The sequence below is a fragment of the Empidonax traillii genome, unplaced genomic scaffold (genome assembly GCF_003031625.1).
Source record: "Empidonax traillii isolate 1590-97213 ecotype Southwest subspecies unplaced genomic scaffold, ASM303162v1 scaffold22:size5013007, whole genome shotgun sequence".
Lineage (NCBI taxonomy): Eukaryota > Metazoa > Chordata > Aves > Passeriformes > Tyrannidae > Empidonax > Empidonax traillii.
Genome location: NW_020955215.1, coordinates 1,476,856 through 1,492,291, shown reverse-complemented (window position 1 = coordinate 1,492,291; position 15,436 = coordinate 1,476,856). Strand labels below are relative to the sequence as shown.

Below are 15,436 nucleotides of genomic sequence, written 5' to 3'. Positions count from 1 at the left end.
ATGTCCCTCACCCCCACACACACTCTTGGCCATAAATATGGTTTGTAGTTAACTGTAGAGATAGAGCCTAAATCTCGATTAGGGACTATGAAAAATATTTGGACATTACACTGTTCTTCCATTGAAAACCAGATAGAGTAAGATTGAGGACAGATATGAGGGGTTTTGTCAGCTATTGTCAACTTTCTCCCAGAAAAATAAGAGAGTCTGGAGACAGGAAATATGTCTTATTATCTCTAAGGGTGTGCATGGGATACAGAATACTGAATTTAAACCCTTGTTTGTCCTGGTGCTCTCCCATCCATGCAGACTATCCAGGAGCACCTGAGTAGCAGCAGCTTTGCTCTGCAGGCTTTGATATCGTGGCAGCTGTAGTGCCTTCTTCCTGTAACAGATAATTTGGCCTTGGTAGTGTGGATGTGGGATGACAGACAGCATCTCTTCATCCTTCCCTGGCCTGATGGCAGCTGGGGTTCCTCTGCTCTCTTGGGACAGCAGTGGCTCTTCATGGAGTTGATTCTCCAGCATCCTCTTGCAGGGATACTTAATAGACTTCAGTCCTGTCCAGCTTTCCCGTGTTTCAGAAGCATTTAGTAACAATCACCCACTTTCTGTGGCCTGTCCCATGGAGAAGGCTGCTTGTTTTCAGCTGCAAACACGCCTAAATTTAGTTTTAACTGTTGGAGGACAATTCATTTCCTCTGGAGACGTTTAAACTGTGTATTCAAGGCTTTGTGGTATTGAGCCATGGTGAGAACGGTGTTTGTGGTTTGTCACTGCTCTCTTCCCTATACTGTCCTCAAAATGGGGCTTGGAAATGGAGGAAGGAAATGGAAAAGGAAATGGAGTTTTAATATTCCTGGTGTGCACTGAAGTTTGCTCTTTTTCCTTTTCCTTTCAACAGAATTTGAAATAATCCTTTACTCACTCACACAAATGAAAGAGAATGGTTTGGAACAGTCTTGACAGTGCTGGAATTTAAAGTGAGCAGAGAGTTTTAATCTACCAACTTCATACCTATGTGATTATCTTAAGTGGCTATTACATGAAAATAGCTGTAGGTAAAATGAAACAAATTCTTTTGTGTTTATTGTGAATGAGGTAACCACTTTTTAAAACTTGATGGATTCCTGGATTTCCAGATGAAATCAGCAAGCAGGATGTAGCTCCTCCATTCTTCCAAGAGGTCAAACCAACTTTGAGTTTAGGGGAAGGGAGGTGATGCCTCGGTGGAGATGGACAAAAAGAGTTCAGATTGCCTGGAAGTAAACTTCAACTCTGTAGATCCTGAACTGAACAACCAAAGGGCATGTCAGTAATTTTGTGCTGTTATTCTTATTAATTTCCCCTCCTCTTTCTCCCCCACAGTTGCTCTCGGTCGTAATCAGCCCTTGAAGAAAGAGAAACCGAAATGGAAGAGCGATTACCCCATGACAGACGGACAGTTGCGCAGTAAGAGGGATGAGTTTTGGGACACAGCACCAGCTTTCGAAGGCCGCAAGGAGATTTGGGATGCCCTCAAGGCTGCTGCACACGCTTTCGAGAGCAATGATCACGAACTGGCACAAGCAATCATTGATGGTGCAAACATAACACTACCACATGGTAGGTGCAGCTGACATGGATGTGGCCTCTGAGAACGGTAACAGTAGGTTGAGACAAATATGTTTTTAACCTGAAAATCAGTTGAGATGGGGACGCAACAGTTTAAAATACCCGTATTTTAGTATGTACATCTTCCTAATTGGACTTTCAAGGCAAAATCATATTAGTGTGTGAAAGGACCAAGGAAATCTGCCTTTCTATATTTGCTTCGATTTGAGTGTATGATCTGGTACATGCGATAATGCAGTTTGCATCTGAATTTTACAGGCAACACTCGGGACTTTCTTTAATCTCTTGAAACACCTGGATGCTCGAAGGCACAATTTTCTTAACTTTTTTCCAGCTTCCCTTCATAAGGAAGTAGATTTTTTTTTTTTTTCTACTCCTGATTTTATGGGTTTCTTTGGCACTTGAACTGTTGGGGTCTTTTAAAGTTTCTGTTCTGAAGAGAAGAGAAAAATTTTCCCAAAAACTCGTGCTGGCAATCTGCTGCTAGATCTTGTGTGAGATAAACTGTAAGCGCTTGTTTTGTGTGCTTTCCCCCTTTGCTCTGTTGTTCTGAATTTTGATGGGTTTTTTTTCCAGCTATATTCTCCCTCGCTCCACCAACCCGAAATTAATCATAATTCCCTTTATTCCTAACAGAAATACAGTTCAAGTTCTCAATTTAAAAAGTAATAATAATTGAATGGAATTCTAGCTATGGTAACAATCAGTATGAAATTAAGTCAAACACAAAAATACACAACCCCCCCTCTCCCAGCCCCCTCAGAAAGAACACCCCCTCCCCCTCAAAAAAAAAAAAAAGCCAAACCAAAAAAACCAAACAAAACCTAAAAACACCAAACAAACAAAACCAACAAAACACACAACAACAACAAAAATAAACAAAACCCCCCAAACATAAAACCCCACCAAAACCAATACACACAGGCACAAAAAAAATCAGCCACCACCCCATAAGAGAGCACACTAAATAGGAGCAGCATAAGTCCTGGTTAGGTTCTGCTTGGTGTCCCTTTTTCCATAAGAGGCATGAAGAGCCTTGCACCAAATAATGAGCATTATTTTGAATTTTTATCCGAGATCTTGAGTTTACTAGTGATTTTTGTACCCATGAAATTGCATTAAATGCTTTTTATTCAACTGCTTTTGACACTTGTCTTGTTCATCAGCTGTTTACATAGCTCTCCATGCAGTGTGACCTTTCCACTACAGAGAAAGCTACTTCTTTTAGAAATTCAAGTATTTCTTAGCCATCAAGCATTGTTAGTGCCATGTCTGAATAGATTATGAATAAAAGCCTTCCATTTATGGGCTCAGTAATGTCTTTTCTCAGCAAACTGAGCTTTTCTCGAGGCAGGTAGAACAAGTAAACTGTCCTTGTTCTGAGTGACACCAACAACCTTTGTGGTTTTGTTTACAAAAAGTTCATTTTGTGCAAAGTTTGGAAAGAAGGGAAAATAGCTGTGGAGAAATCCAGCTTCAGTGTCTGCATTAGGATCCAGTCTGTGCCTACCTGACCTTCCCCCATGGATTTATCCATGGAACTGCTGAGCAGTGCCCGGCATAGGGTGGTCTGTCCTTCCACCCTGCCCTGGGCTGGGTGGCGACCCAAAGCATGACAGGGGACCACTGTCAATTCTGAAATTCATCTTTTATACCCTTTTTATTGTCTGCAGCTCTTTACCTGACTGGGCAGCAAGTACACATCCAGGTCAGGGTCTGTCTTCTGTACCAAAGTTAGGATGAAAGTTACAGCCTCAAACTGTGCCAGGGGAGGTTCAGGTTGGACATCAGGAAGAATTTCTTCATGGGAAGAGTTGTCAGGCATTAGAAGGGGCTGCTCAGGGAGGTGGTGGAGTCCCCATTCCTGGAGGTGTTCGAGGAACAACTGGACGTGGCACTCAGTGCTCTGATCTGGTTGACAAGGTGGGAATCAGTCACAGGTTGGACTCAATGATCTTGGAGGTCTTTTCCAATCTTAATGATTCTGTGAAAATCAAAATGCCTCTTGAAATAACACCTAAATGGCAATGTGCAATTTTGTCTTCTGGTTCACCAGAGGCCATGGTACAAACTGCTCGGGAACACGGGAGTGTCTCCTTGCAGTTTAGCATTGCTCCTTTAAATACGAGGCAAAGGCAAAATGTGCTGCTTGGGTTGTGAAGGAAAACACTCTGTATTTCTCAAAGAAAGCAACCGTTTAGGAAGATGATGTGTTGAAATCAAGAGTTGTTTTTTTTTCCCCCTAAATACATCATCTGGCAGTGTAGCTCTGGCATTTTTGTGTGTGAAAACTTGTATTTGTGATTGGAATCAAAGCAAATCTTTCATTTGATTTCTAAGCTCTCCAAAGAATCTTGATTCCTAAGGAAAACCAGCATCAACTAAAGTAAATTCATTAAACTCCACTGAAAAAATGACAGATTTTTAAATATTTTTTTCTTCTCCCAAAGGATGAGCTTGTCTGCAAAATGATGCAATACCATGAGATTGTGGCATTTCTTCTCACTTATTTTCTGTGTGTACAACAGAGGCTTAAAAAACCCAGACTAAACCCTACATCTACATTTTGCTGTCCCTGCAGGGTGACGTTGTTATGTGTGTGTGTTCAAGCCATGTATTACTTACAAAATTAAACCTTGCGGGAAGTGGAGGAGTGAGAGGAGGGGGCTGAGGAGTGAGTAAGGACTGACAGATACAGATTTTGCAGATAGAGATTTGGGCTTAGCTGATGCTGCAAAAATAAAATTGCCTTTTTTATTCCAGAATCCTATAGGAAAGGGAGGGGGAAATCACATCTCTTCTAAGACTGTGTTCAGTCAGACATCTCACTTGTCTAATCTGTGTGAGGAAGGCTCTAACCAGTGTAATTTTTCTAATGGATGCCTTTTGCTGTCTTCAGTGGTTAAAAATAGCATGTAAGAAGTATTAAATAAATAAATAAGCTTGTGGGATGGGCTTAGCACTTCTCATCTATCTTGGGTGACTCTGTGGGATGGATTTAAAAATAGAAATAACGTTATCGCCAATTTATACCTTTTTTTTTTCCCTGATGTCTTAAAGTAGCACATTCTCCATATTTTATTAATGAGTCCATTTAAATTTAATGAAGACCAGTTTTACATACTTCTCAGCTATCAAACAGGAAATGTTGGAGTGTGTAGTATTTTATTAGAATCTGCACCAAATGCTAGTGTTGAGCTGGACTTGTCCTGAGTGTAGTTAATATTAATTGCAATCTGTCTGGGGTGGAGTTTTTAAATTTCAGGATGGACACTTAATCTGCTGTAGCAGAGTTACCAGGATATTAGTTTTAGCTCCTTTAATGCTGTTTGAATGATAAAAGGAACACAGCTCCTGTGGCTCCCAGCAGGCTTTTACAGTGAGCAACCTTGCAGGGCTGGCTCTTTGTGTACAAGCACAACTGTCACATTTACTGTGTGCAGCACTTGAGATCATGAAAAGTGGGGATGTGAGTGTTTAACTTAAATGCTGGGGAAGAGTAAGTGAAATTACTGAAATGCTCCTGCTGTCACTAGAGTGTTTTCTTCCCCTTTGGGTGCAATATTAAATAGATAAGCATGAAAAAACTCCCAGACAAAAAAAAAAAAAACCAAACTCTCAAAGCAACAGCAGCAGTGTGGAGAAAACATGGTATGCTTTGCCCCCCCACCCCAGACATGAATTCCTAATTGCAGCAAAACTCTTTTTCTCCCTATTGAATCAAACAGAATCCCAGAATCATTTAGGTTGGAAAAGAACTCTGAGATCATCAAGTCCAACCTGAGCCCGACAACCACCTTGTCAACTGGACCAGAGCATGAGTGCCATATCCAGTCAATCCTTGGACACCTCCAGGGACGGTAACTCCACCAGTTCCCTGGGCAGCCCCTTCCAATGCCTGACCACCCTTTCCATGAAGAAATTCTTCCTGAGCTGTAACTATGCATCATTCTGTGATATTTGCTGCCTTTGGGCCTAATGTTTCCCTGCACTAAAGAGCAGCTTTTAATGGCTGTGCCTGCAGTCCTGCATCTCTCCGTGCACCATCTCCCCTTTGTGTGTGCTGGGCTTTCTGAGCCTGTTGTTGTTGTTTAAAAGCCCATGTGTTGCATCATAGACCTGCCATCCCTTAGGGCTCAGCTGCATCTCAGTGTAGGATTCACCTGCTCCTGACCAATCTAGTTTGGATTCTGGTGTTTTGAGCACTTTTCAGTATTAGTCAATAAATAAAGTTACCCTCTGCTATGTTGAAAACTCCGTTTTTATTTTATGTTGATGGAAAACTCCATTTATTGACCCCATTCATGTTATTTTATGTTGATGAAAAACTCAGCGAGAGCTGGCAGTGTGCACTCACAGCCCAGCAAGGCAGCCATTAGTATTTAAATTTGTACAGTAATTCAGAAATATCTACAACAAAATGATACATTAGATGTTTAATACTGACCATTTCATGTATATCTCCTGTAAAATAAGTAGCTTCAGACCTGGAACTCTGCAATTTTTGCGGCGCTTTTTGTGTGCTGGCAATATTGTACTTACCTGTTGTACTGAGGAATCTGTGATTGAGAGAATCTGTACAGTAAATTTTGCTGTGGCATCTTTAGCATTTAAATTGAATCCACTGTGAACTGCTGCCCCTTAAGCCACAAGGTCCATGTGGTTTTTTTCTCTTGTGCCTGCAAACTACTGAATTCATTGCTTAGCCTTTGCTGGAGTTTAAGGCTGTAGGAATTGCTTTCTCAGTAGCTTATTTGTCTGAAGAGACTTTTTAATTGTCATTGAAAATTGTAATTTTTATGGATTACGTTGTCTACACACATGTGAAATGTTGGACAATGTTTTTCTGTGAGGATATAGAGTACTCGGTCAGGTTTCTCTAAATGTCTCTTTAAAAGGGTAGTGAATGGTATTTTGGTGACTGTGGCTGTCTAATTTTAGATTTCAGCAGAGTTATGAAAGCTTTGGGAGGTCTGACTATCAAAGCGTGTCTGTCAATATGATCAGCAGTAGTACTGAGATGAGAATGCAGGCTGTAAAAGTTAAGGGAACTAAAATCTTTCTCTAGTGAATATCATAAAATTTACAGTTGAGCCTACTAGTTTGTTGCTTTTTGAGTTTGGTTGGGGATTTTTTTTTTTACTAAACTGCTCAGGAGAAAGCAGTTGTGAGTTCGAGGGAAGATTTTTCTATTTTTTTTTTTTTTTACTTCAGTTAAAAAAAATAAAATAACAGAAGTAAGGGATTAAAACCAAAAATTGCTGGTGTCTTGCAAGGAACCAGACTAGCTGCTGCTGGCACTGAAGATGTGTGTGCATTAGGAGAGGGCTTGTATTTTGTTTTTTCTTCTACACATCAGTGTCTATTTTTAAGAGTTGTTGACGTCAAGTTCCCTCCATAGGTTTAGCTTTACTGAAGTGATTAGTGAATACATTGAGTCAAGCTTTCACAAGGCTGCACCCAGCCTGTTTTCAGATTTTCCTGCCACGGTGAGTGCACAGCACCAATGGATACTCTGGAAAAGGGTTGCCTGCCCAGGTGAGAGCTGCAGTCCCAGTTTTCACGGTGCGCGCTGCAAGTTTTGGCCTCTCTGGTGTTTTCAGTCTCATCATCGTGTTACTCTGAAGCACAGCACGAGGCTGTGACAAGTGTGAAAAGCTATGCTGCAATCCAACTGCTGGATGGGCTCCTGCTCTGGGCTTCTGCCAAGCAGTGGGGGAGAGCAACTCATCTTCAAAATCCATTTCACGGAGCAGCTTTGCACACACTCCTGCTGCCCTCTCTGTCCTCAGAACGTACTCTCTGCTGCTGAGAAATCTCTGAAATGCTCTGGCTGATTCACTTCTGCTCAGACACAGTAATTGCTTTTTCATTAGAAGATTTCATCTAAATTAGGGATCTTCAACCAGTGGCCTCCAGGCTGTGTGCTCCCTGCTTGGACAGCGAATTAAACCTGCTCCATCCCACTTCCCGGTGGCTGCTTGGAGCCAGTCAGCAGGGTGGCAGCTCCTCCTCCTCTTCTGTTTCTTGCCTTGGTGACTCTCAGCATTTTCTGTGTCCGTCATTGAGCCGGCACACCTGGAAAAATGACTTATTGCTCTTAGGAAATGCTCTTGGGAAATGTTGTCTTTCGTTCCAGTGAAGGACGTGTTACCCTGGTGGAACTTCACTGGATTCTTGCTAACCTTGAAACCAGACTGTTTTCTCAACCTCTTCAGTCCAGAGCTACAATTAAGATGACGCTTTCCGTCATTTCTGCTGTGATTAAAATTTTTAAAATAGATGCACGACATCCTATCTGAGGGATGCAGAATTTCCACATTTTCTTCAAAATGATTGTCGAATCAAAGCATCAGGATTTAAAGCAATTGTGGCTGGATGAAATATTTATATATCTAAGTGCAGGTTAGGAACTATCTACCCTTCAAATAAAAACCCACTTACGGCTACATCCTACAGTTGTTTTCCTTAAATATCTTTAACTTCTGCTCTTGGTTTTTGAAAGGTATTTTGAGAAGCTTTGTCAACATAATTGCTTGGGCTCTTCTCAAGTCTCTTCCTCTGTAGCACTTGCCCATCCATTTCCTGTCTTTGGTTTCAGTTTGCCTTTTCTAGTGTGGGGAGGACAACTGTGCAACACTGTTTTCAGAACTGCTTTTTTTTAAAACCAATAATGTGTGACCAGGAAATTGCAGGTGACTCCCTTAAGAGAAAAAAAAAGCACAACAAAATCAAAGCAACAAACCAAACCTTACTGTACATAATGGCTCAAAATAAACCCAGACTCATGAAAAAAAAAATCTTAAATTCTTCGTATAAGAAGCTGCTTGTTGATTTGTGTGTTGCAGATGTTCTAGACAGGAGTATGTCTGGTCTAAGTGAATAATAGTCCTGTGGTATCTGATAGTGGTCAGGACATGATGTCTAGTTTATTAGATATTTTCCCAGGAGTGGACATTTACTCCATCACTGGCTGCTTACAGCAGGGGAACTGGATATCTACCTTATCTGCCTTGCTGTCTGCTAGTAAAATGAGAAAAAGAAAGATGAAGTGTTCAAAATTTATTCCTCACTGAAAAGCCCATGAGAGCCCTCTCGATGCTGCCTTCCCTGTAAAAAGATGATCTGCAGGGGGGTTTCCTTGCTTCTGTAATCGACCACGTTCTGTGCTAAACGTGGTATTGCTGAAGGAACTGATGTCCTCCAGAGTGTCTCAGTTTGGTAAATGAGGGGCTTAGCCAGACCTTGGGTGTCTCACTTGCTCCTTGCCCATCTTGCTCCTTCTCCTCCACAATCTCCAGCTGATAGTGGCTGTGACACTTGTCATCTTTTACTGGTTTAGCTTCAGGTATTTTAATAATAGGAAGATGGAAACTTTTCTCCAAGACCAAGGCAAAATGGTTATTATGGTCAGAAGGGTCTGAGTCACAGAACTCTTCTCCCTTTAGCCTGGCACCCTTTTAGGGGCAGGTAAAGGGAAGTTGTACCTGGAGTGTGTCACAGACAGCATGGGCAGTACTCACTGGAGGTATTTTAATACTTTTAAATCTCTCACAGCCACCTCCTATAAATACCTTGGAACGGTAACTTCAGGTCATTACTGGGCTTCAGAAGATGTGTTACAGGCAGACTGACCTCTGGAAAAATACTGATTTCTCAAGAAGTTTTGTTTTTTCCTGAGTTTGTTTGGACCTGGAGCTGGTGGTTTGTTTTTTGCTGACAGACATCGCTGAGAAGCCCAGGGGGCTTTGCTTTTTTGCTGATACATGTCTGAGCCCAGTCCAGAGTAAGTAGTGTTTGGTTTGTAGTGTTACTGCAAAGAAAACTTGCAACAAAATGAGCTGTGTGTTTCCATATGTGTTTTGACTACTAGTCATTATACAGAAATAATGAAATCTCGGCGGTGCCTTTAATGGTTCCCGGGTGATCCAGTAAGATTTTTATAGAAGGTCATAGCTGCAGCAAGGCCTTGAATTTTTAACCTTTTCAGGCTCTCACCATCTGTGCAGATCCCCAAAGCCTCTGCTCTGTGCACGTTCAGGGCATGATGCACCACTGACTAACATGCAGTCTTCTACCTTTATGCTTAATCAATACTTTCCTTCTCTTTTTTATTATAAATAAGGTCACTCTGAAGGAGCAGCACCTTGTAGGTGCGGAGCACGTTGAATGGCTTAAAGCAGTGCTGCAGCTTTCTGTTGCTTCAAATCTTCCCTGTAGCCTCCTTTAATCCCCTCCACCCCCACAGCTTTAAACAGCCTTGTGTTGTAGTTTTATTTTAGAATGTGGGCACTAATGTGGGATTGTGTCAGTTTGCTTGACCTCCCTGGAGCCTTTAACATTTTTGCTGGTTATCCTTGGAGACTGAGCATGCAAATGAATGACTTCCACGCTCATTAGCAGGTCTTTGAATGGCAGCACAGGGATACAGGCAAGTTTAGGAGCAGAGAGAACAAAACAGTACAGGGCAAACCTTTGTCTAGGTCATTCTGTGCTTTTCTATCCCTTGTTGCATATAGGTAGGTTGTGGGGAAAAAGTGTTTAGTCTTAGACAGTACTTTTCCACATCTTGTTCTCATTTCAAACTGATGTGAGACCTCTCTGCTCTCCATAAACGCCAGCATTTGCTTTCCTGCTCAATCTAAGGGTTGTCTCTGCTGCTCTGCAAGCTGGAGCTGTAATAAGTGTTATCTCACACCAATTCTCCATTCATAGCCACTTTGAGCTCAGATTAAACAGTCTCAAATGCCATTTTGCTGCCCAGAGTGGGCACTGTGCTGAGCAGAGGATTGTTTGAAGGATGAGCACACTGTCCACGGTCTCACAACAGAGGTGGAGCAGCTCGAGTTGCTGTGGTCGTGAGTTCCTGACTGAACATCCCTGCGCAGGGTGGTCTTAGCGTGGTCAGACTGTGCCTTCTCTCTACACAACTACCTGAAAAGAGGTTGTAGCCAGGTCAGGGCTCTTTTTCCAGGCAACCAGCGACAAGACAAGAGGAAATGGCCTCAAGGTATGCCAGAGGGTGTTCAGGTTGGACATCAGGAGGAGTTCTTCACAGAAGGGGCTGTCAGGCATTGGAAGGGGCTGCTTGGTGAGGCGGTGGAGTCACCATCCCTGGAGGTGTTCAAGGAACAACTGGACATGGCACTTTGTAGACCTGGAAAGAGAGCAAAAACTGCACAAGTCTGTGGTTGGCAAGAAAAAGAAATATCTCTCTCAGTTGTATAAACCACTTTTGTTAACTTCCCATTTGGTTTTTCATTTTAACCTTGTTAGTCGTAGGATTTGGGATGCTGAGTGCTAGGTGTTCACTCTGGGTTTACGGGAACAACAGACTACTTAAAACTTCAGTAGTAACAAAGGCATGAACAACTTCTTTAAAGCTGAGTTCAGTTTCTGTGCAGCCTCACACTGAACAGGTAATCTGGTGACTTCAATCATTGCAATATGATACAGGCTCAGGTGATTGTGATACTCTGCTTTTTCTTTTTCCTCCAAATCCCCCCACCCTCTTTAAGAAGACAAATAATGGAGAAGAGCATATGTAAATGAGGAGGGTATACACAGAAGCTCTTTCACCAAACAGATTTTTTTTTAAAATTTTTATCTAAGAGGCCTGTATAGACAGGCATCTATTTTAATGACATGCAAAACAGCATAGTAGATGAATACTTCATTAGTAAAACGACTTGTCATCCTTGAACCGTGATGTAATGTTCATGCAATATTAGATACAAGTTTTAGAGAGATAATACAGAAGTGGCAGTACATATGGTATTGCTAACATGACAACTACCAGGCATTAATACATAATTGACTTTATCAAACCTCATTTGGATAAATAAGGACTCACCAATGAATCCATCTGTTCTAGATTTAGTATTGTGACAAAAGCCTCTGAGGGAAGAGATGGTGAAACTTACTGTAAGAGATGCTGTGACTGGATGACATTCCAAACCCACCTGGATGTGTTCCTGTGTCACCTGCTCTGGGTGACCCTGCCTTGGCAGGGGAGTTGAACTGGATAATCTCCAGAGGTCCCTTCCAACCCCAGCTATTCTGTGATTATAGCAAAAGCATCTATGTAGGATGGTTGAGGTTGGAAGGGACCTCAGGAGGCTGTGCAGTACAACCCTCCGCTGTAAGTATGTTTCAGGTTATTCCCTTGCAGATTCTTTTCAGGCAGCTGAATGTGCATTATTTTATCAGAGATCTTGGAGCCCGGGTGAGTTTTCTAAAGAACATCCAAGCATGGAGGTGAGCATGAGCAGTGCAATAGCTGATGGAACCAGCTAAGAAGTAGTTCTCCTGGCAGAGAACAGGATGAGAGGATTGCAAAGGCAGTAGCAGTCTCTTAATTTTCTCCCCGTTTCCCTTGTTGTAATGCACCAAGCACAATTCCCGTCTGTCTTGTGCCAGTTGCCACAAGCAGGAGTGAGCTGGTCCCTGCTCACCAAGCAGCTCCTGAAGCACTGGGATCTCCTGCTGGCTCTGGGAGTTGTTCTCCATCGTGGAACTGAGCCAGACCGATAATGTTCCCATAATGGAAGAGCTGTGTTTCAGTGCGTTTGAAATGAGAATTATTAAATGCTTAATACTCATTATCTCCAAACCTCATTCTTTAGGAAGCTGGAATAAGTTCTTTATTATAAAGGGAGGGTGAAGATGACAGCAGAGCTGTGTTGTGTAAGCAGTTGTGCTGGGGCTTGGGAGACAGGCTTGTACCTTTGTGTGGTAGCTTTATGGTTGTTTAAATTTGCATAACCCATGGAAATTTAGCATGGAAGAAACATGGGAGAGGACTTATAATGTGTGGTTTATTATCAAGTGCTTCAAGCACACGATTAATTATTACAGCTGCTTTATTGTCCTCTGTATGTGGTGCAAGGCACGGGCTTGCACGGGTATTCCCACGCGGTGCCCTCCGCAAAACAGGAGAGCCACAGTTGGTAACTGCAGCATTCAGCTGTTTGGGTCGTTATTAAGTCAGAAAAAGCTTTTTTTCTCCTAACTCCTCCCAGTTTGTGATGGTTGTAGGTGAGCTGGAGCAAGTCACTGCATGTTTGCACTTGTTTGTCTCGATCCTGTTCATTGTTGTGCTCAAAGTCACCCTTCACCGCTCTCGCGTGCTGTTGACGTCAGTACACGTTTTATTTCTTACAAGATCTTGTGTTTCCCAGCTGTGACCAGGAATCAGCAACTAATAAAGATGAAGAGATAGTTCAGCTTTTCTGCCTCAGCCGTTGCTCTCTAGGAACAGCTGTAGTGTAAGACCCAGAAGACAACCCCCTTGTTTTCATCATGGATTTCAGGCAATACTGATCTATGTTGGGTTCAAATCTATAGTCTACAGGTGAAAGCTCTGCTACTGCCAATTTATTCAGCAATCCAGGCTCAGCTTGCGTTTGGAATGGAGTTTTTCAGTAAGAAAAACAAATGAACCAGCTGTTCCTTGGGCAAAGTGTGTTACACACAGACACTCAGGCTCCTTAAATTAGCTTAGTCTCATTGCAATGTTAGATTTTGTGTTGTGTTGTTGTAATTTCTCTTCCTGCAGCAAGTCTGTCTGGGGGAAGGGAAGAAGAGATGGAAATCTGCTCAGTTTTTAAGTTTTGTGCATTTTTGAACAATCCTCCTCAAAACTACTCCAAAGCTTAAAGAAATAGAAGGCACCTCATGAACAGAAAGCAAGAAATTTGCTGCTTTTTCTGAAGAGAATGGTGTGCAGCTTTAAGGAAATGCCAAAATGCCATTAAAACTCATTAAAACTTTTTATGTTTTCAGATGTATGTGGTCATGTATGCCTGACTCAATAACTCCTGCAAAAGTTTATCTTCATATCATTTAGGTCTCTTGAATTGCTTGTCCCTCTAAGTGTGCAGAAGGACACTTAAGTCCTAACTCTGAACTACTTAGGAGTGGAAGCAGTATTTCCTAGTCCTTTTTTAGTATTTTCCCTTACCAATCTTGTGAAATATCTCCATCCTAATAATCATAGTAAAACAAAGTTTTTATGGCCTGCAAGGCAATTAATTTCAAAATGTTCCAATTCCTTATGCTTGATCATCACATCTGCTTATTTTTCCCCCTGAAATTCTCAAGCTGTCTCCTACCTGGGTAACAACCAACAAGAAGCTCTGCCTTGCAACTCCTTCTAGAATTCCTCACTCTCAAAGTGAGGTATTACTTTTGAAATATTAAAATAATCCCATCTGCTGTGGTTTAGCATTGTATCTTTTTTTTTGTCTGACTTATAATGAGCCTGTGAAGTGAAATTCCCTAACTGTGTAGCAGCATCAATACTGAATGACTCTAGAATCATAGAATCAAAGAATATCCTGAGTCGAAGGGGTGCACAGGGAGCATCAGGAAACGGCCTCAAGTTGTGCCCCAGGGGAGGTTCAGGTTGGACATCAGGAGGAATTTCTTCACAGAAAGGGTTGTCGGGCATGGGAAGGGGCTGTCCAGGGAGGTGGTGGAATTCCCATCCCCGGAGGTGTTTGATAAATGACTGAATGTGATACTTTGTAGACGTTGGAGATCTTGGAGGTCTTTTCCAACCTAAATGCTTCGGACCAAGGTGTCCTAATCTCCTTGGAGCTCTGGCCTGGCCTTCAGTAGGTGTGGAGCGCTGGTAAGGAGGGGATATCATTGTAAAGTCTCTTCTGCTCACAGTAATCATCTTCTGTACTTTAATCAATGTATCTGGTCTTGAAAGCCCATGAGTGGTAGGTAATAAGACTTCAGAGTCTTAGGGACATTTTTACCAGTATGAGTGGATGAATGGTATTACTGATGAGGTTTATAGTAACCTGTTCTTACATTAACTGTTTGTTATAAATTGTTTCTCAGTCTGGGATGGGACTGTGGGATTTTATTGGCAAGAGGTTTCCTCTGCTCTGTCTTTTTTCATTTAAATACAGACCTCCAAGTTAGCTGCTGTTTTAAAGGATTTCTTTTAATATTGCTTATCTGATTGTGATTAAGTAATCCGGTGTTTGTAGCATATGCTTTGACCTTGATGTTAGTTCAGCTGGGCAATGATATAGATGATGAAGAAATTCCTTAGCAAGCTCACCCCATGGTATTTAAAATTAACTCTTTAACATGCTCTTCTAAAGTAGGAGCATTGTTTTTAGGATGCATGGCTTTTAAAGAAAGGTGCTGCTGGCAAATTGAAAGGCTGTTGAAGTTTCAGTTTTCACTTTTTTTTTTTTTTAGCAGCAAACTACATCTACTTGTTTCTGTGTCCAGAATTTAGTACTGTGACATTTAGCAAATAGATGAGGCATACAGAATGAAGTGAACATTGTACAACAAAACTGAAGTGTGGGAACTTGAGGCTTTAGTCCATAAATGGCAAAGAACCATGAAAGGGATGGATCCAGTATAGTTTTGATAAAAGCTGGTTTGCTCTGAGATTCATAAGTGATACAAGAGTATAATGAGTTGGTATAACTATATTTTTCCAGATCTCCTTTTTTGTTTTGCTCTCTCACTAAATCTCAGGTTACAGATGCCTTGTGCTGCCTGTACAAACAGAATAGCCTCAAACAGTAGATGCACCTAAAACATTGGTCTTTTAGCCAGAGATTTCTACTGTGTATTTTTATGAACACAAATAATCCTTTAAAAAAAAGGGAGACTTCTGTCTAAAAAAAATTCCAGCCAAAGATGCTGCCATTGCAGTGGACTGAGTGACACAGTACACCCCCCAGTTATAATTTTATACTGTAGTAATTTTGCTGATCAAACAGGAAAGTTCAAGACAACTCACTGTCAGCATGAAAAAAACTCCAATTAAATAAACCCCTTACATTTC

The 15,436-nt window shown here is 41.7% G+C and overlaps 1 protein-coding gene across 6 annotated transcripts in view; it reads left to right on the top strand.

Moving 5' to 3' along the window:
* UBTD2 (ubiquitin domain containing 2) overlaps positions 1-15,436 on the top strand; it is a 49,395-nt gene that overhangs the window by 26,687 nt on the left and 7,272 nt on the right. For 5 of the 6 annotated variants that reach the window (XM_027901422.1, XM_027901448.1, XM_027901430.1 and 2 more), the window contains exon 2: positions 1,369-1,605. In XM_027901422.1, coding sequence (XP_027757223.1) covers positions 1,369-1,605 — 237 coding nt within the window. Of the gene's footprint in view, positions 1-914; positions 984-1,368; positions 1,606-15,436 lie in introns of those variants that run through there. The other variant, XM_027901465.1, reaches the window with a different exon arrangement.